This window comes from Arachis ipaensis, chromosome B01, assembly GCF_000816755.2.
Source record: "Arachis ipaensis cultivar K30076 chromosome B01, Araip1.1, whole genome shotgun sequence".
Taxonomy (NCBI): Eukaryota; Viridiplantae; Streptophyta; class Magnoliopsida; order Fabales; family Fabaceae; genus Arachis; species Arachis ipaensis.
Window position 1 is genome coordinate 10,666,148 of NC_029785.2, and position 20,800 is coordinate 10,686,947.

The following is a 20,800-nucleotide window of genomic DNA, read 5'->3' on the forward strand; positions in this document are numbered from 1 at the left end:
ATTAAGTTAAATATTTTGGAACGACAAAGATATGATTACAAAATTAAAATCAATATAGAAATTCAATTTAAAATTTTTAAAGTATAAAGACTTAATTATAAATTTAATAAAACTATGAGAGTTATTAAAAAATTTAACCCTTAAAATTTAGATATTTTTAGCACCAATGGGTCTTTTGCTTTAATTTTCTTTCCTAATTAATATAGCAATATTTGTTGGCATAAAATAGGACATACCCGACATTGAAGGAGACAAGGCAGCCGGTATACAAACTTTGTCAGTACGCTTAGGTCCAAAGCTGGTATTTTCTCATCCCATGCAATACCTCATGATTATATAATCATATTTCTAAATTCTTTCTTGTTAATTTTTTTAGGTATTCTGGACATGTGTTTTACTCCTTGAAATGGCTTATGGAATTGCCATTATCATGGGAGCAATATCTCCCTTCTTATGGAGTAAAATTTTTACGGTAATAACGTGATATTTACTTGCATAACTTATAATTTTATTCTGAGTGTAAACTATTATTTTTATTCATAAAATTGAAGTTATATCCATAAAAAATTGATCCTGATAAAATTATTTAAATTTTAAAAAAATTATTTAAAAATTTTAAATTATCTTTCTTAACCTAACTTCTGAATTGTGATGAAAGTAGCACCGATAGTTGTAGATGAGATCTAGAAAATTTTAGTGATGGTAAAAAGTTAAGGATTAGAGTGGGTTAGATAAGATTAAAAAGGGTAATTTGGGATTTTTAGATAATATTTTAAGATTTGAAAAATTTTGTCATACGAAATTCATTTTTTATGGCTACAACTTTAATTTTAGTTTTTCGTGGGTAAATTATCAGCGTTTAAAACTTTTATGGATTTTTGAAATAAAAAGCTCAACACAATAAGGTGGAGCATCAACAAAAAGTACTAAACAGATAAAATAAACTAATTCTTAATCATTTTTGGCAAAAGCCATCAACAACCCAAAAGATAAAATATCACTCCACTCTTTGTAACTCTTAATCGATTTGTTAACTATTCCTGCAACACCTATTTCTTGATTCTTGAAGATTCTGTCGTTCTTTTTCAACCAATAGCTCCAAATGATAACAATAAAACCAAACTCACCAACATTCTATCAATTCGACTGCACGATTGACCCCTGAACCATGTAAACTTACAGTCATACAACTTTATATTCACAAATTCCATATTGCTGTTAACACACTAGCTTCTTTTCTTTCTTCCAACGGCACAACCTCATTGAAGACACCCATATAACAAAGATGAACTTGACATATTTCCGATAAAAAACTCAACTCTTCCCACACAGCAAGCTTCTCTTCCCTTGTATGCGCACCATACACCAAGCAAACCGCACAAATGAAAATTATTGTTTCTCAATTCTCCTTCTATACACAACTATCTCTTCCCTTTATAACAATTACTTAACCTAAACATTATATCATCCCATATTATTAATAAACCTCCAGAAGCACCTTCCGATCCCACAAATTCCAAACCCACCGCATCATTACCCCAAAATTGCACTACATCAAACTTAGTAATCACCTCTTTCTTTGTCTCTATCAATCCTATCATATTCATATTATGTTTACGCTTAAATTTTTTACTATTTTCCACTTTCCAATACCCCTAAACCCCTCATATTCCACGAACTAAATCATTTAAAAATTTTATTACACACCTTATTCCAATTTTGGGGCGACTCCTTCTCGCTTTCTCTTTCTGTTTTGCTTGCCTTCTTTTTTGTGCCAATACTTCATTCTGAACTTGGAGAATAGCCATAATGTCCTTATCCTCATCATATAAAACAACTCCTGATACGACCGCCAGATCCCAAGCAGTCCTATTTTCAGCCATATCTTTATCCCAACTTCCTCCTAACTCATTTTGAGTAGTTTCACCATCTGCATCCTACTCTGAGTCTCCCGAATCTTCCAAGTTCCTTACAGCCCCTTCATCCTCCAACCCAGTTTTCTCCACCACTGTATTCTCATCCTCTAAATCTGAATCCTACACTGCATCACCCCTCATCAGACATATGCTAACATGCTACTTATCACTTTCGTCCAAACTAGCGTGAATCTCATTAACTACACTTGGTGGAATGTTTTCCTCCGCTGTGCTGTTCGAACAATGCTCCGTACCTCCGCCAATCTCCTTTCTGGCTTGATTCTGCTCGTCGGGTGCATCAGGCGCTTCATGCTCCTCCCTGCCCTCCATGCCATCAAGCTAAGCGCGGACATTATCACCTCCGCCACCAGCAGTTGACTTCCGCGCTGCTCCCAGATCCGTCTCGTCAACGCTGTTCACCGTGACATCAACCCTTTGGCGAACTTCATGACCAGCCACGCCCTTCTCTTCACCATCGCCTATAGCAGCCAACAAGGAGACCCTTTTAAAATGCACGATGACGTACTCTCCATCGTACCACACAACCACTTCGCCGCCACATCCCACTAACATATTAGGTCTTATATGCTTCAACCCAGCCCCAACTGAACTTTTGTTCAACACCAAATCAACCCCTTCTTTCCGTTTATCCCATATTCCCAAGTCTCCGTTCTTTCAGAGACTGCTTCGTTACGGATTGTTTGAGATCCCATAGATTCCACACTCACCATAACTGTCGGATACACCAAACGATTATCTATTCGCATTTTCAAAAGATTCTCATGTCATTCATCCAAATCCTCAATGGTAATTACCTTTCTATCCTTATCATGCTCTGCCTCCCGTAGCTCTTGTGGCATCATTGCCACCACATCCTATCCCAACTCCAACGGTTCCCTCTGAGCTTCTAGTTTTTCACTTCCATGGTGTTCCAAGACAACTCTCCCTTTCTCGTTCACCTCAATATCCTTTTCTTTAATTTTTTGTCTGTTTTTCATTAGGAGACTCCTTGGCATCTTCATCGTGCGTAGTGATTTTTTTTTCGGACATCAATCCTACTCTTATACTTAGCCTCACCCACAAAGATCTCTTTACTCCTTAATCGCATTCCATTCATCTCCTTAATGACATTTAATGCCCCTCCTTTTGTAGTATACCTGATGAAAGCAAACAGATGGATCCGGCCATACTTCTCCTTGCGTGCCAAATAGATGTCATTTATCCTTCCTGTCCACTTGAACATATGAAACAATTCATTCTTCGAAACATTGCCTGGTAAATTATCCACAAAAATTGTGAATGATTCACTCTCCAATCGGAGATACACTTTCCAATTCTAAATTCGTGGATCTTTCCCAACATTGGGTTGTCTAGCTTTATCCCGCTTTGCATTAGACAAAAGTAATCTTTTGTCTATCTTATCTAATATGTCACTAAAATACTATTTTTCTATGGAAGCGCTTCTTATGGAGAGGATCCTTTTCCCTAATATAAAAAATAAATAAATAGATTTTGTGGCCAAAATCACTTTCTAAAACACATTATAACAAGTAGCTATTTGAAGAAATAGTTCTAAGAAAAATAGATGTAAATACCATATCAGTACCTGAAAGATTTTGGTACTAACAAAATAGTACCTAATCTTTGTTATTAATAAAATAATTTCCGAAAGATTTTAAAATTTGACAAAAGTCACCAGCCATCCCAAAAGATTTTAAAATTTAACAAAGAGGTAAATACCAAATCGGTACATGAAAGATTTTGGCGCTGACAAAATAGTACCTGACTTTTGTTATTGACAAAATAGTTCTTAAATGATGTTAAACTTTGACAAGTGTGTCCCTAAACTCGTCGGAGCACATTTTCGATGAAAAGGATGCGGAGGTGGCCACCAAAAAATCCAAGATGGAATTTTTAATTAATTAATTATCCAGAATCTAATCCCCTTAATCCCCTATAATCCACCTTTTGAACCTTAATCCCCCTCCCTTCCCCTTGTGAACCCTAATCCCCTCCCCAACGCACTCTCTCACACTCTTAATGCATTCTCCCCAAAGCGACAGTAGAGCTCAACCTTCTCAGTCTCACAGAGCCGCTATCACCGACACTGTACGGTCGCCAACTCGTCGTCGGGTCTTCTGCGTCTGCCAACTCCTGTGTCGTCTGTCTCCTTCGTCGGCGTCGCGTCGTCCGTGTGCCTTCACCGCTGTCGCCTTGCCTAAACCCACTCTCCGTCATCCCTGCACCTTCACTGTTGTCTCCTCAATGTCACCTCATAGGTATATGCTTTGCGGTAACTCGCTTCCCTCCTTGTGGTCAAACATAAGAACAGACACACATAACAGCAGCGTTTCACTCATCAGCCTCGGTTCTGTCACCTCTGCTCGCTGCCCCACCACCAGTCACCGCTCGTAGCTGCTCGCTACTCACCGCCAGTCGTTGCCCTATCTCCTATGTCTGTGTTCCATCTTGGCTCCGCCGTGTCGTGCTTCCTCTGTCTCTTATTCTTCTGGCCTGGTCTAAATTTGCCTCTTACTTCTGTGGTGTTTATGTTGAGCTTTATTTTATTTTATTTTATTTTGATTATTGTATATGAATTTGTTTGTATTTCTCTGAGCTTTATTGTTATTAATCTTTTTGAATTGTAAATTAATCTACAAATTTGGAACAATTCATGATTGAAAAAGTGAGAGTGTGACGGGGAAGGAGAATCTTTTGCTAGATTAGAGTTCACGAGGATTTTCAGGTTTATGGCAACTCATGAATGAGAGAGTGCATTGGAGACGGCAGAGGTTAGGGTTCAAAAGGGGGAAAAGATGGGGGGATTAGGATTCAGAAAGGGAGATTTTAGATTTTTCAGGTTGGATTGGTTAATTAATTAATTAAAATTTTCACCTTGAATTTTCCGGTGGCCACCTCAGCATCATTCTCGTCGGAAATGTGTTTCGACGAGCTTAGGGATACACTTGTCAAATTTTAAAATCATTTAAGGACTATTCTGTTAGTATCAAAATCTTTCGAGTACTAATTTGATATTTACCTCTTTAATAAAAGTCACCAACCATCAATTACCTGAAATTAAGATTTAGGAGTGATGTGTCAGTCAACGATGATCATAATTATAAAAAAAATCCACTTTTAATTTTTGTAATTTTAAAAACTCCCCAAATTTAATTTTCTAAAAAACCTTAATCTTTTTTTTCTCATCTTCTTCCCTAATTCTCAAACCGCACATCCCTAGCAATTTCCCTTTTTCCTTCCCCTTTGTCACTCGTCTCGGTTCCCTTCCCTCCGATCCCTTTTTCCTTAGACGGTTGCAAATTCTGCAAGAGCATGAAGGGCAGAACCAATCACCAGCAGGAACATGATCAAAGCAGATACATTCAATGTGAAATGATGCCGGATAGTGATCAAGAGAAGAATGAAACCCCCCGCGAGAGAGATGTTGATTATTGCAACCAGCATGAGCCTCGAATTGAGAGTGTGCACAAAGAACCGCAACAATGGCAAACAATACCAGAACGAAAACAACTTCCCTCTCTTCACCAATTCATTTCAAAGTGTTTTATCATAGCCTCCCTGAATTTTGCAATTATCTTCAAATTGTTCCCAGTAAAGATTAAATCATCAACATAAAGACACACGATCAAGATATCTCTAGGTTCAACGAACTTGATATAAAGAGTATGCTCAAACGGACATCTTCTGAAACCATTCTCAATGAAATAAGAATCAATCTTCTTATACCACGCTCTTGGTGCTTGCTTTAACCCATACAAAGCTTTCTTCAATTTGTAAACTTTATCTTCTTTTCCAAGAACTTCATATCCTGCAGGTTGCTCAACATACACTTCTTCTTCTAAAGTGCCATTTAGAAATGCAGACATAACATCCATTTGATGTATCTTCCACTTATTTTAAGCCGAGAGTGAAATAATCATACGAATAGTGTCTAATCTTGCAACAGGAGCAAATACTTCAAAATAATTGATACCTGGCTTTTGTTTGTATCCCTTAGCAATTAATCTTGCTTTGAAACGATCAACTTCACTGTTGGATTTATACTTAGTTTTGTAAACCCACTTTACTCCAATCTGCTTCTTATCTACTGGTAAACCTGTCAGCTTCCATGTGTCATTCTTCTCAATGGCATGAACTTCCTCATCCATTGCTTTCTTCCAGTTGTTGTCTTTAGAGGTTTCTTCAAAGTTCAACGGCTCACAATATGAAAATAGAGAAAAATTATGATTTCTTCATTAGATGGATCATTGTCATTGCCAACTTCATAATATGCTAATCTAGCAGGCAGTCTCTGCTCTCTTTGCGATCTTCTAGATGATTCTAGTTGTTCAGATGTGTCAGGTTGCCTTTCTTCTACTTCATCACATGTATTTGGAATTATAGTTAGCTGCTTTTCTGTCTTTTTGTTCCAGTCTCACATGTCTTTCTCGTCAAACGTCACATCTCTACTGATGATCACTTTCTTTGTTTCTGGATTGTACAACTTGTATGCTTTTGAGTTTGTGCTATAGCCAATAAAGATATACTTCTTGCCTTTGTCATCTAACTTTTTCCTTAATTGATCTGGTACATGGGCATAAGCAATACACCCAAAGACTCTGAAATGATGGATGGAAGGTCGCTTTCCACTCTAAGCTTCCTCTGGAGTTTTATCACGAACACTTTTTGTTGGACACCTGTTTAAAATATGAACTACTGTTGCGACTGCTTCTGCCCAAAACTCTTTAGGCATTTGTTTTGACTTGAGCATGCATCTGACTATATCCATGATGGTTATATTCTTTCTTTCAGTAACTCCATTTTGTTGAGGAATGTATCTAGTTGTTAGTTGGTGTTGAATTTTGTGTTGCTTAAAGTATTCAAAACACGCAAGATATTCTGTTCCTCTGTCTGTTCTGAGAAATTTTTATTTTACAGCCACTTTATTTTTCGACAAACGCCTTGAATGTCTTAAAGACATCACATGCTTCTGATTTCTGCTTCAGAAAGTATACCCATGTATATCTACTAAAATCATCAATAAAAGTGATAAAGTACATGCACCACCGTTGCTTAGAATTTCTACAGAACAGAGATCTAAATGCACAATTTCAAGTAATCTTCTAGCTCTCCATGACTTTTCCGTAGGGAATGGATCTCTGTGCTTCTTTCCCAGTTGACAAATCTCACAAATACAATTGGGAATATGAATCCGTGGTAGGTCAGAAACAAGTCCTTTTATTGACAGGTAGTTTAGGCCAGAAAAATGAAAATGCCCAAACCACATATGCCACAATCAGTTATCATCAAGTATCACATAACTCATGCAAGAGGGATTGACATGTTGAATTTTTAATGAAAACATTTTGTTTGAAGTCATCTTTGCTTTATCTATGAACCTTCCGTTGTTGTCAAACACAGTGCAATATCCACGATAAGTTATCATCTTATATCCCTTTTCAGATAATTGTCTCATACTCAGTAAATTGTAATCAAGTTCAGGAGCATAGAAAACATCAGAAATATAACTCAGAGAACCATCCTTCAATCTAATTGGTATGTGCCCTTTTTCTTCAATAGGGATCTTTGTACTATTACCGAACTTCAATAATAGTTTATCTAAATCATCTATTGAAGAAAATAACTCCTTTCTACCAGACATATGATTACTACAAGCATTATCCAAGTACCATATATTTTCATCTTCAGCACATGAATTACTCGTAAAAAATAAAGTCTGAGTACCCAGATTATCATCAGTATTTTGATGCTGATTTTCTGCAACGTGTGCTTGATTGTTGTTCACCATTTTGAATCTGCAATATGCTGCTTTGTGTCCATACTTTCTACAATGAAAGCAGTTGAAATTGGTTCTTTCTTGATAAAAATTTTCTCGACCTCTTCCTTGGTTAATAGGCCTGAAATTTGTTCCACCTCTTCCTTGATTAGGTGGTGTAAAATTATTATAACTTCCTTGGTTGTAATTGCTACGACCTCTACCTCTGAAACTTCCTCTGCCTCTACTTTGAAAATTAAAACCATGACCTCGTCCTTCTTGTGTATAACTTGATGCTACAACATTGTTTAAATTCACTCGGCTTTTCAGGACTTCCTTGGTTGATTTTTCTGATTTCTCTAGTATTCTACTGATGTGGCTTTCCATGGTTCCTTGCAACTCTGCAATCGTCATGGTATCCATATCGTGGGACTCTAGTATAGTAGTCACCACATGGTCATACTTCATCGGCATGGTTCAAAGAATTTTCTCCACCACTTTGCTATCGGGCATATCTTCTCCAAAGACTCTCATCTTATTGACAAGGTCTGTAACACGAGTAAAATATTGCTCAATGATTTCTGAGCTAGACATCTCATACCTTTCATATTCTCTTCTGAAAGACTGTAGCTTTGCTTTCTAAGCTTTATCTACGCCTTTGTATGACAGCTTCAATGTGTTCCATGCTTCCTTTGCACTTTTGGCATTTGCTATTTTTCCAAACACCGTATAATCTACTCCTTGATGAATTTGAGATAGCGCCAATTGATCTCTCCTCTGTTGGGCAGCATCTGCTCCTTCTTGCAAACCTGGTTCAATGAAATTCCACAGGTTCTGGGCCTTCAAATGGGTAGACATCAAAGTCTCCCAATAACTATAATCAAGTTTTCCATCTAACTTGGGACCGGACCACACAATATTAAAAGTATTTGCCATACCGACTCTATGAATAAACAACTATGTGAGAACTCTCCCACACCTCACAAACTCTCAAACACCAGGCGTTGGATTAACCAGCTCTGATACCAAATGAAAGTAAAATACCCACAACTTAATTGGCCCCAAGGTCACTTACTCACATAAATAGCACTATTATATTTTCAATCTCTTAAACTTACCAACACTCATGATACTCATGGAACAAAAGAACACTTCTCATAATCATATTTTTTATTTTAAGGAACACACATTACAAAGACATGATACCACCTATTTATAGATGTTTATAGGCGGTGATTTTATAATACACTTTAACTAAAGCACTTTCTAACATAATAAACTATCCTAAGTGTTGGCGGCAGGAAGCTTGTGGATATATCACTTGTATGTCTTCTTCAATTTTTTTTTGGTACTTCATGTCTTCTTCAATTTGAACTCTAGTTCTTTTGACTTTTCAAACTTTTTAGCATACTCATGTATTCTAGTTGTTTCTTGATTCTTGTATCCATGTAACTCTAGCTATTTGCTTATTTAGTCATCATTCATGATAATTCCAATAGCGGTGATATAGTGCAAGTTGATTTAATTATCTAACAATTAACTGATACGTCATTCTTAAACTTAAATTTCAGATAACTCATTTGATGACTGGTCACTTTTGTCAAATTTTAAAATACTTTGAGGATCATTTTGTTAATAACAAAGATAAGATATCATTTTGTCCGCACCAAAATTTTTTGGATATATACCGATTTAGTATTTACATAAAAAAATATTTTGTTATATAATATCTCATACATAGATAAATTACTTTATGTTAGCTCTAGTGGAATTCCTCAATTCCCTAATTGTGCTAATTAATTAAATAATAAAACTTTAATATTGCTTGTTAGTATAATTCCAAAATATTTAAAACATGTTTGAGTTATATCTTTTATTCACTAGAAGGATAATATTAAAATATTAACTTGAAGGATAGTTTTCATCAATTCGTTTAACACGCTACGAAATTAGGAGTTTAAGATACTAATTTAGAAACCAATTTTTTCTCATGTAGATGTATGTACTTTATATGCACCTCCATAGAGAACTTTATTAATGTCAAGTGAAAGCAAGATTACTTCATTATTTTAATAAAGTTCTGATTTTGTTGTATATATCATTCAATTTGTTAGGTCTTAGCACATGGAATCATGGCTGTGATTTTATGGTATCGTGCTAATTCTGTTGACTTAAAGAGCAAAGATGCCTCCCAATCCTTTTATATGTTTATCTATAAGGTATGCAATAACTTTACAATAAAGTAATATGAGAACTAGGTGAATCCAATATTTTTCATAATGGAAGTTATATCATAAGTTGATTATGTATTTAACACTTGTTCTTTGTTTTGAGAAATAAGTTAAAACACATTTATTTCTACTTTCCAAAAAACACAAAAGAAAAATGAAAAAGAGAAAAAAGAAGATGTAAAAGCTGCAACCAATTCCACAATGTCAATATAATTATGGATAACATACTCGGTTAATTTTTTTGGTAATGGATTAAAGGAGTGTGTTATGCATAGTTATGAAAAGTTAGTATATTTTTATAGATATAGAGATATATTTTTTTTAAAATTAGAAACTACAAATTGAAAGCTCAGATTTGGGTGGGAATAAAAAATTGAAGGTCAAATTTTGGATAGAGATAAAAAAAAAAATGTCGGTTTTGGAGAGGATTAAAAATTGAGAATTGACTTTGGATAAAAAACAAAAAAATTCAGAAAACCTAAATTGAAGGATCCGATTTGCGTGTTCAAAAAAATGTTTGGTTTTAGAATACAAATCTAACCCTTAAATTTGTAAATTTTAAAAAAAATAAAATATAAAAATCATAAATTTGACCTTCAGACTTGTAGTATCAGTACAAAATAAAAATATACTAAATTTTCACATTATTGAAAAATACTTGTAGTACAATACAAAAAATAAAAACCCTAGCATACTCTTTAAAATTAAAGATTTTATATATGCACCTTTTAAGCATGCCTGTGGTATTCATGCCCATTTATTATATTGTAGCTGAAAAAAGAAGAAGCCATTTCCCATAGTGCGTAGATTTAAGTAGTAAAAGTTTATGGTTTAACCGTTTTGGTGCTATGGTGCCATGCTCAATCAATTTAATTTATTACATGATTGAATGATGCTCTCTAAAATAGAACTATCATACCCTTTAAAAGTCAATCTTGATCAAAGTTATGAAAGCGTGTGAACTATGAGTTACCCTAATTCAAATGTTTTATTTTATTTTATTTTTTCAGCTTCTTTGTGTGGAGAACATCCTTATACATTTCGTGAGATGAAGATGGACAAGTAGTATTATTCATATAATAAATAGTGCAAACTTTAATTTTCCATCTGCTATATGTATCTTGGTTCAAAAAATAATTTCATTAGATATATAGTTACCCAGGTTGATTATATATTATTTATATACATAAACTTAGTAATTATTGTCTTTCGTCAATCGTATTGTGCTTTAGTATCAAATGGGAACTATTTGGATGTATGTCTTATAATTTTGGATAAGAAAACTTTCATCACATATGTATAAATTAAACAGCATCTAAAGACAAAATTTCAAAAATTCATTGCATGAAACTAGTAGCTTTTCAATAAAGAACAAGTACAAATATAATGTGAACTATCTTTTTCTAAAATAAAAGTTGAATTGTATTTAAACATGTTTTTCTAAAATAAAAACAAATCTAAAAAAGGCTTATCAAGATTTTGGCTTACAAGTAGCAGAAATTGTATGTTAGAATTGAATTTAGAAAAAATTTAAGTTCTTGTAGATAAAATAGATATCAGAAGCCTATTAAAATAAATATAAAACTTCATTCAGAAGTAAAGTAATGAGTTAAGAGAAGTCACATAATGATGTATATTAGTTTGGTCAAGACATGTCTACATTCAATTTCTAACAACTATTGAGATTTTCACTATATTAATCAAATGATATAAGATAGTATTTATACTAACCTTCTCAAGCTACTACAACTCAAAGTCAATGATATGAGATATTTAGATATTAATTACTCTGTTGGTCGTTATAGTTTCGCAAAATTTTTAATTAGGTCCTTATACTTTTTTTTCTTTTAATTAGGTCCTTGCACCAATTTTTTTTTTTCAATTGAGTCCCTACACTTTTTTTTCCTTTTATTTGAGTCCTTGCATCAATTTTTTTTTTAGTTGGGTCCCTATATAATGAAGTCAATTACTACTAAGAGGGACTTAATTAAAAAAAATTTGGTGTAAGGACCCAATTAAAAAAAATATAGGGACCTAATTAAAAATTTTGTAAAACTATAAAGACCAACAGAATAATTAAACCTATTATTTTCTAAAGCTTTTTCAGACTAGCCAATGACTCATATCACAAAGATTTAAGAACCTTAAATATATTATTTTTTTAAGCCTTCTCAAACTAAGCAGTGATCACGATTAGATCTATTTACAACTTTGAGTACAAAATTTTCTGTAATATAAATCACAGGATTTATTGTATATATTGGGTTATAACTTTAATCTGAGTACAAAGTTTTCTATGAGCTTATAGAATATCCATCAGTCTGTTAATGCTCTCTTAGATTTTCTCTTATAACATTTATCTGAACTTGATTCTTTTGTCTAAATTCATTAACTTTAATAGAAAATTTTTTGGTTTCTTATCAACATAAGCAATTTAACATGAAGATTTTGAATTTATGAAAGTGCTATGCAGAACTTGATGAATAAGCTTGTGTCATCTCATAATGAAAATTAAGTGTTGCCACTGTTTGCTCAATCTAAAAAATTAACCAATTTTAAGGTTTAGGGTATAGTATTAAAAATTTGTGATTTTAGGTTTAAAATTTAAAATAAGCAAAATAATTTAAAAAATGTTAATTAATATTAGCTAGAAAAAATTGATTATCTAACACTATTCGTGTGAATTGAATAGGATGAATACTGATAACAGGTTATGGTGAAGGTGACCTTTGAGGTCGATGAGGCAATAGATTTTGAGGTAATGATTGACATGGTTAGAAAACGCATAAAAAGGTGGAGTTGAACTTTGTTTAGAAATTTTTTTCTAAAATGAAATCAAATGTGAAAAAGTTTATTAAGCTCTTAGGTTGTGAGTAGCAAAAACTTAATGCTAGATCTTATTTTAATGGTGGAAAAAAATTTTAAACAGGAGAAAAATTCACTAAATAAGATAGAATATTTTAAACAAACCAAAATTAAATGGTAGAATGAATTTTAAAGATCAAAATGTTAGGCAATGCTTGCAAAATAGTGTTAGAGATCAAATTATTGACCAAAAAGAATTCTCTACTCTTTAAGGTATTCATGAACAAATATTTTAGAATAGAAATAATCATGGAAGCTGACTCTAACGAAAATTCTTGAGTTTGTCGGAGCATATTGGAAAGAAGAAAGATAATGAAAATGGACTCAAAATAATATTGGAATTGAGACATCAGTATCAGGTGTTAAGTTTGTACAATCAACAAAGAACAAGAAGACAACCACACCATCACTTCATCCTCACGACCCTGTTGTGATTGAGGTCCTCATGGTTGACCGAATTGAGCTCTTTGGTGCCTGACTCTCATAACTAATCACGCTTCCATAGTTATGAAATGGTGTTGCAACAATGAGCAAGAACAACACAGTGAAGAATGATGAAGAGAAATTCTATGATTTGACATTAAAGGAGGATGGGTTATAAATTAAAGGGGAGATGGACAACCTTGAGTTACTAAAGTTCATTTGCCACCTTAACCAACTATTGTAGTGTCAGAAATAACAGATAGGGGTGGCAGGCAAGCTAGCCTGTCCTATCCCATCTCGACCCGCCAAAATTTCGTCATTTGACAGGCTAGTCCGTCTTACCCTACCTAATGAGATGATCCCAAATTTTAACACCGTCCCGTCTAACGGTGGATTGGCGGGTTGGCGGGTTTAAGTCTATCAATTCTCTCTTTTTTTAAAAAAATTATTCAACTATTTGGGGAGGATAAAGGTTATTAGAGGCTCATATATAGATATGCATATCAGAGAAGGAATCTAAGATGGCTGAGTTATGTGGTTAAGGTGAATGTGAGAAGATTTGACATGTGTGTGGTGGCAATGATGGTATAATGGATGAGAAAGCATAGAAAACTAACTTTTAGTTATCTAATAATATATTAACCAATTTTAAGGTTTAGGATATAGTATTAAAAATTTGTGATTTTAGGTTTAAAATTTAAAATAAGCAAAATAATTTTAAAAATGTTAATTAATATTAGCTGAAAAAAATTGATTACCTAACATTATTCGTGTGAATTGAGTGGGATGAATAGTGATAACAGGTTATGGTGAAGGTGACTTTTGAGATCGATGAGGTGATAGATTTTGAGGTAATGGTTGACATGGCTAAAAAACGCATAAAAAGGTGGAGTTGAACTTTGTTTAAAATTTTTTTTTTCTAAAATGAAATCAAATGTGGAAAAATTTATTAAGCTCTTAGGTTGTGAGTAGCAAAAACATAATGCTAGATCTTTTTTAATGGTGGAAAAAAATTTTAAAGAGGAGAAAAATTCACTAAATGAGATAGAATATTTTAAACAAACCAAAATTAAATGGTAGAATGGGTTCAAAGATCAAAATGTTAGGCAATGCTTGCAAAATAGTGTTAGAGATCAAATTATTGACCAAAAAAAATTCTCTACTCTTTAAGGTATTTATGAACAAATATTTTAGAATAGGAATAATCATGGAAGCTGACTCTAGCATAAATTCTTGAGTTTGTCGGAGCATATGGGAAAGAAGAAAGATAATGAAAATGGACTCAAAATAACATTGGAATTGAAACATCAGTATCAGGTGTTAAGTTTGTACAACCAACAAAGAACAAGAAGACAACCACACCATCACTTCACTCTCATAACCCTACTGTGATTGAGGTCCTCATGGTTGACCGAATTGAGCTCCTTGGTACCTGACTCTCATCATAACTAATCACGCTTTCATAGTTATAAAATTGTGTTGCAACAATGAGCAAGAACAACACGGTGAAGAATAATAAAGAGAAATTCTATGATTTGACATTAAAGGAGGATGGGTTATAAATTAGGAAGCATTTCAGGTATACCATGAGTCATTCAGATTTAATATAAAAAAAGTTATCGATTCAGATGTAAGGAAATATGAATTATGTTGATATGCACAAAAGGAGTTGCATGGAAGAGTTGCAACCACAGCGTGATGTAGGAGGTTTTGTAGAGGTAAGCATGTCACTGTGGTCTTTTGTCTGATAGATTGGCATAATGTGTATGTGTTACTTTAAAGGGGTGAGCCAACCAATAACATTATCGATTGAAAATGCATTTTGTTGACCCATACAAAGAAAAAAGAACTGAAAATATTCTTTTAAATTAAATATTGTTTTTAATACCAACAAAAAAATATTATTGATAATAGTAAGATCATCTATGATGGTCATCAGGTATATATTATTACTTATTATATCATAGTAAAAATTTACAAATATGATATAAGAATAAAATTATTTTACGAACTAAGTTTAGATCAATAAAATATATTATTAGTTTGAGAATATTTTTTAAAAGAGTCATTTAATTGATCAACTAAAGTTTTTAGTTTATACTCTTTTTGTCGAAGTAGACCAAAATTTTAAAAAAGGGCAGTTAAATTATTTTTTTGAGAGATAAAAATATTAATATTTAAGTATAACTGTACAAAATGTAGTTGCTTTGTGCACATAACAAGAGAATTTTCGAAAGAGAACAACGATGGCATTGAAAACAGAAGCACGGTGAAGGAGAAAAATTTGCCGTCACAATCTCTAAGGTAGCGTTTGTTTGCAGAGACTGGAACTGAGACTGGGGGACAAGAACTCAGTATTATGTTTGTTGAGGTAGAGACTGGCACTTAAATTTGTGTCTCTGTCTCAAAAATTTCAGTATTTCAGTACCTCCAAAAAATAGGGACACTGGAGACTGAGATTTTTAAAGACAGAGACAGAAACTTTAATAATATTTTTGTACCTAAAATACCCCTATTGTAATTAACTAATGCCAACTTTACCCTTTCTTGAAATCAGATTAGGGCTTCAGTGTGAGAAGCCCCTCACTCCATCTTCTCATTCGTGCTTCAAAGTGTGGGTTCTAGCCTCTACGTCGCCAGTGTCAGCACAGCCCCGTCGTCGCCGCTGTCGTAACCACCGCAAGGTAAGTGAGTCGTAGTTGAAGTTCCTCTTCCTAGGCCGCGAGTTCTCATGTCTTCATTTGCTCCTTCACAAGATAATGTACGAGGAACCCAGTTGAGAGAGTCTCCGCTATTGCTGTCGAGTTCATCAAACTTCGTTGTTGTCATCACTGTTTGTGCAACCTAGGTTAGTTGAGGTCAAATTTTATTACTGGTTTGGGTTGATTTTTTATGTCGCGAGTTATGCTCCGTGGATTTCGTTCGTTGTTCAACTAGATGCATAGAAAGAATCTGGGTTTTTCTCTCTTCATTTCGATTTGGTTCTTTGTTCTGATGTATATATACGTACATGTTTTCGTGCCTTGTTTCTTTAATTTTGTTTGTGATGTGCTTCTTATGATTTGGTTTTGGTCATGCTTGGTTATTTTGGTTTTCATTCTTATACATCTTTTGATTCTGAAATCTGGGATGCTCTGTTTGCCTAATGTATAAATTGTTTTGTGAAATCTATGATTGTTGTGGCTATAACCAGTGCACTCACTGTGATCTCTGAAATCGTATTGAAGAGGAATTTGTTAGGTTAGTTGAAGTTTAAAGAGTAGTGGCACTCCATCTTTTGGTAGACTTTGATTTTCTTGAAACTAACTTAAAAATTGAGAAGTAAACTTTAGTAGAAACAAGGAGTAGCTCCCTTTCACTGGCGTTACCACAAATGCCCTTATTGTGGTTCCTACAATACCAGAGTTCTATGAGACTTCCACTGTGATAATAATAAGTATCTGCATCTCCTTAGCTTCTGTGTATTAAAACATTATATTGTACTTTATGTTTTGAAGTTTTCCTTCAATGGCATAGGCCAAAATAATAGTATTCTGATGCAAAATAATAATGAGATGTACTGATTTAAAATTCAATCTTGCTCCGCAATTATCAAGAATGATCAATGCATGATCAGTTTGCAAATAATGAAATGCTAGCCATAACTTTCCATTTATAGAGATTTGCCTTCTAATGTCGGTGTTGCTTAAGTTCTATCTTGGTTTATAAGGTGTGAGGATTTTGCATTTAGGACCTGCAAGATGTCTTGGGTGGATATTGAGATTTGTTTAAAAGTGTGTGGGATATAGTCAGGTTGGGTCAAAACTCACCTTATTCTACCTATTGCCATCTTTAGTGACTGCCAAGAAAGCTGAGATGATATCAAATATACTGGCAAATTAAAGGAGTGAAGGATAAGCCTAAACTTCATAAACTATAATTTTGACATATTTGATAATTTCATACAGCACTACAGCAGCAGTTTTGTTCAGTACAGGATTAATTCGGTTTATTAATTATTATATCATACTCTCTTTATATACATACTCTATTATGACATAAATTTATGGTCACGTGTGACAAAAATTTGAATCCCTATATATAATGCTTCTATTAGACACTCCAATTTTAATAATTTATATGTGAGTGGTGCCCTTACTTTAATTTGCCTCTTCTAATAATCAGCTAACCTTGTAGCAGGAACTTGCATCTGATATGGTAATTGTGGATGCTTAATTAATTCATTCATTTTAAGTTTCCAATTAAATCCACTAGGTTTTTTGAATTAAGGTTCCAAAGAAGAGCATCAGATTCTTAAGTTTGATAAACTTCAATATATATGATTAGACCTAGATTCTTAAGTTTGATAAACTTTAATATATGCAGTAGTGAAGTAAAAAGGACTACAGTGACAAAGAGAAGAAGAGATGTTGAACCTGTACTCATTTTATAATTAACAATAAAAAATATTGAAATATGTTCTCAAACTAGTTATTACAATTTCTCATTTGCCTATTTAAGTTCAAAGGTCATACTACAACTTACACAACAATAAAATAACTAGGAAAACACAGACTACAGAAACAAGAAGTTGAAGGAATGCTAACAATTTCAGATACACAATATCAGTATGAAGTTTTTCCACTCGTTCGCTCGTCTTCAAATTAGAATTCAGTTGACAAGAGTGATCATCTCCAATGTCAGAATATTGGATACTTAGACTTGCCCATCTAAGCCATCCACATCGCCTTGTAGGACATGCGTAATACTTTCTACCCGGGTTGGCCATGCTATTCGAAACTTGTAACGGTGCTCTTAAACCACACTCACAAAAACATTCTCCCGTTACGTTGCCACTGCCGTACGAACCACTTGTAGATCTTCTACTTGTGGAAGCCATTGTTAACCAGGCTATACCGTTAACAGTAAGCAAAAATCAATTACCAAGTTAACAACAAATAGTAACACAAGACAAGAATGAATCAACTAGTTGAAATAAAATGCACCAATGAATCTAATCAAAACAAATTTTCCAATTCAAGATATCTCCAAGGAAGAGATTCTTTGTCGTATTTAAAATCAAATGTTGGTGCCTCTAGCTTTTTCAATAAATTTTCACACTCCTAATATGTTAGACAGTAGTAAAAAATAAAAATACATTCCCAAATCAATATAGCACACCAGTGAGTACTAATTTTGCTAACAAAAAAGAGTGACAACAGGAACATAATTATGATAAACAGTTCTCAAATCATCTTCTTTTATTTTCTATACAGTAATCATCATAGATAAATTTAAAAAAATAGCAATCACAGATTTACAAATCAGCAATTAACAAGCACAAGTAAGCTAAAAAAAATTATATGATACACAAACAATGGAATCAACAAACAGTAATCACACATTCCGAAATCTTTTAAAAAGATGACATAGAATTCATAAATATGTAAATGAGGGCAAATAAGAACTTGGATATAACAACTTCAGAAATCTTCAACATTTGAAGAAGCACAAATCAGCAATTTTAAGCAAATCAGGGCAAATCTCAAATCATCCAACGAGGGATTTAAACATTCTCATCAACATGAGGACAAATCAGAAGGTGAGGGTTTCACAAATCAGAAAATGGGGTAATAAAAAATCCCTCTTGAACTTCACAAAATTAACAAGCAAATAAGGTTAATTGAAAGAACATACCAGCTCCGTTGACAGAGAAACAGCGGAGACCGAACGCACAGCTCCGAGACGGTGGCGACGCACACCCACCGGCGTGGATACAGCAGCAGCATCACAAACCGAGGGTGACAACTAGGGCCACAAAGATGAACCAAGGAGAGCTGGAGAGGCGCCGTCGTGGTTCTGACCCTTGGAGGTGCTACCGGCGGCAGGTCAGGCTCCACGATTCGTTCACGGCAGAGGAGAGGAGAAAGGGTAGAGTGTAAACCTCGCAAAAATCGGTAAATTATTAGTTAATAAATTGAATTTTAATTAGGAAAGCTAAAAATACAAAAATAATATCAAAATAGGATAGAGCTCGTCGAAACAAAAATTTTGATACCAATTTCGAAAATTTGGCCCAAAAACAGACCGGAAAGGCCAAACCGGTTGAACCGGGACCCAAACCGGGCCCGTGGGTTCAACCGGACCCAAACACTTAAATGAGGCAGCAGCTCTTTTCTTCCTCATAAGCTGCTGCGACGCCATTACAGCAAGGGAGGGAGAGGAGATTCACAAACCCTCACCATTCCTTCCAACTACCATAACTTCCTCATCCGGGCTCCGATCGCCGCACCGTTTGCGGCCACGCGTCGGGCTCGTCGAGCTCTTCAATTCTATCCAAACAAAACAGTAAGTGAATCGGTTTTTCCTAGCCCCATTTCTGCTGGTATATGAATTTCGAGTTTAAGATTTGAGAAACTCAATTCCTTTATGATTTCTATGTTTTAGGGGTCCACTAGACTTGATTTCTTGTGGGTATTGCCCAAGGATCAGTGGGTAAAGGTAAGAGATCTCAAACCCTAATAAAATTTCTGAATTTAGGAATTTGGGTATTGAGTTGTTATGTTTGGATGTGTTAATTGTGGTTTAGGTAGTGTGTATGTGAATGTTGATTCTTGTTGGAGGCTTGTTGGTGATCAAGCTTGGTTTGGGGCTGTTTGTTTGAGTTTGGAGGGGCTGTAATTTTGAGTTGTGAGGCTGCCTTGGGTGAACTAAGTGATCGGCCAAGGTATGGTTTAAGTTTCGCACGTTTAATATTTACGGTGTTGTGAAAACTTAGGTTAGAGGAACCATAGGATAAGTTGAACTGTTAATTGCATTTAATGAGTAGTTTGTAATGTTGTTGGAGTAAATTGTTGATGAACATAGATTGGAATTTTGAGGTATTGATGTTATTAATTTCATGCTTTTGGACTTGCTTATAATGGGTTATATTGAAGTTGATATTGATGAATTATGGTTGGTGATTGTTAATAAATGGTTGTTATGTCAAGTTGATGGATTAACATGTATGAAGAATTGACTTATGTTAATGGCATTTAATTAGTATATGTTGATGGGAGGTTGATAAATATATGATGAGAATTGGTATAGGTGAAGAATTGATGTGAACAAAGGAAAAGTTATTGATGTATGAGGTAAAAGTGGATAATTTTGATGTTCTAGGTTGGTTGAGTTGATTAAAGCTTATATTGGTGATGGTTGTTGATGAATTGAGTTGATATGGTTTTACAATGCAAGTTTTAAATGGTAAGAAACTTAAGTTGGAGAAAAAGAGGTTTTGTTGAAAGTGGTTAAAACCAAATTTTGATGAACTTTAGACATCCATAATATTCTCCTCAAATTTTGGATTGGGTTGTGGTTTGTTGCAAATAAAAGATAGTTTCAAGAGCTTTTGATTGATATCAACTTTGTGGAAAACGGAATTTTGTGGAGAAAGTTATGGACGTTGCAAGTTTAGTGTTTAAATCTGAGTTCAGGGTGACCAAACCGGTTTTGAATGTTTTTAAACAAATTTTCCACTTCTAAACCTCCATTTTCTTCCTTTTAAGGCTTAAAGCATGGTTCTAGGTCCAGTAGGTAAAAGAAGCTAGGAAAATAAGATAACTTGA

General features: G+C 34.1%; 1 protein-coding gene and 1 long non-coding RNA gene across 2 annotated transcripts in view; both read left to right on the forward strand.

Annotated features, from left to right (window-relative positions):
* Positions 1-11,095, forward strand: part of LOC107624847 (naringenin 8-dimethylallyltransferase 2, chloroplastic) — a 149,196-nt gene extending 138,101 nt beyond the window's left edge. The window contains exons 9-12 of the mRNA XM_021117322.1: positions 230-301; positions 377-472; positions 9,807-9,911; positions 10,934-11,095. Of these exons, the coding sequence (XP_020972981.1) occupies positions 230-301; positions 377-472; positions 9,807-9,911; positions 10,934-10,975 (315 nt within the window). The 3' untranslated portion in view covers positions 10,976-11,095. The remainder of the gene's footprint in view (positions 1-229; positions 302-376; positions 473-9,806; positions 9,912-10,933) is intronic.
* On the forward strand, positions 19,170-20,800 carry LOC107624873. Its single transcript, XR_001616987.2, has 3 exons — positions 19,170-19,538; positions 19,638-19,691; positions 19,780-20,800. It is a non-coding gene; the product is annotated as an uncharacterized LOC107624873 (long non-coding RNA).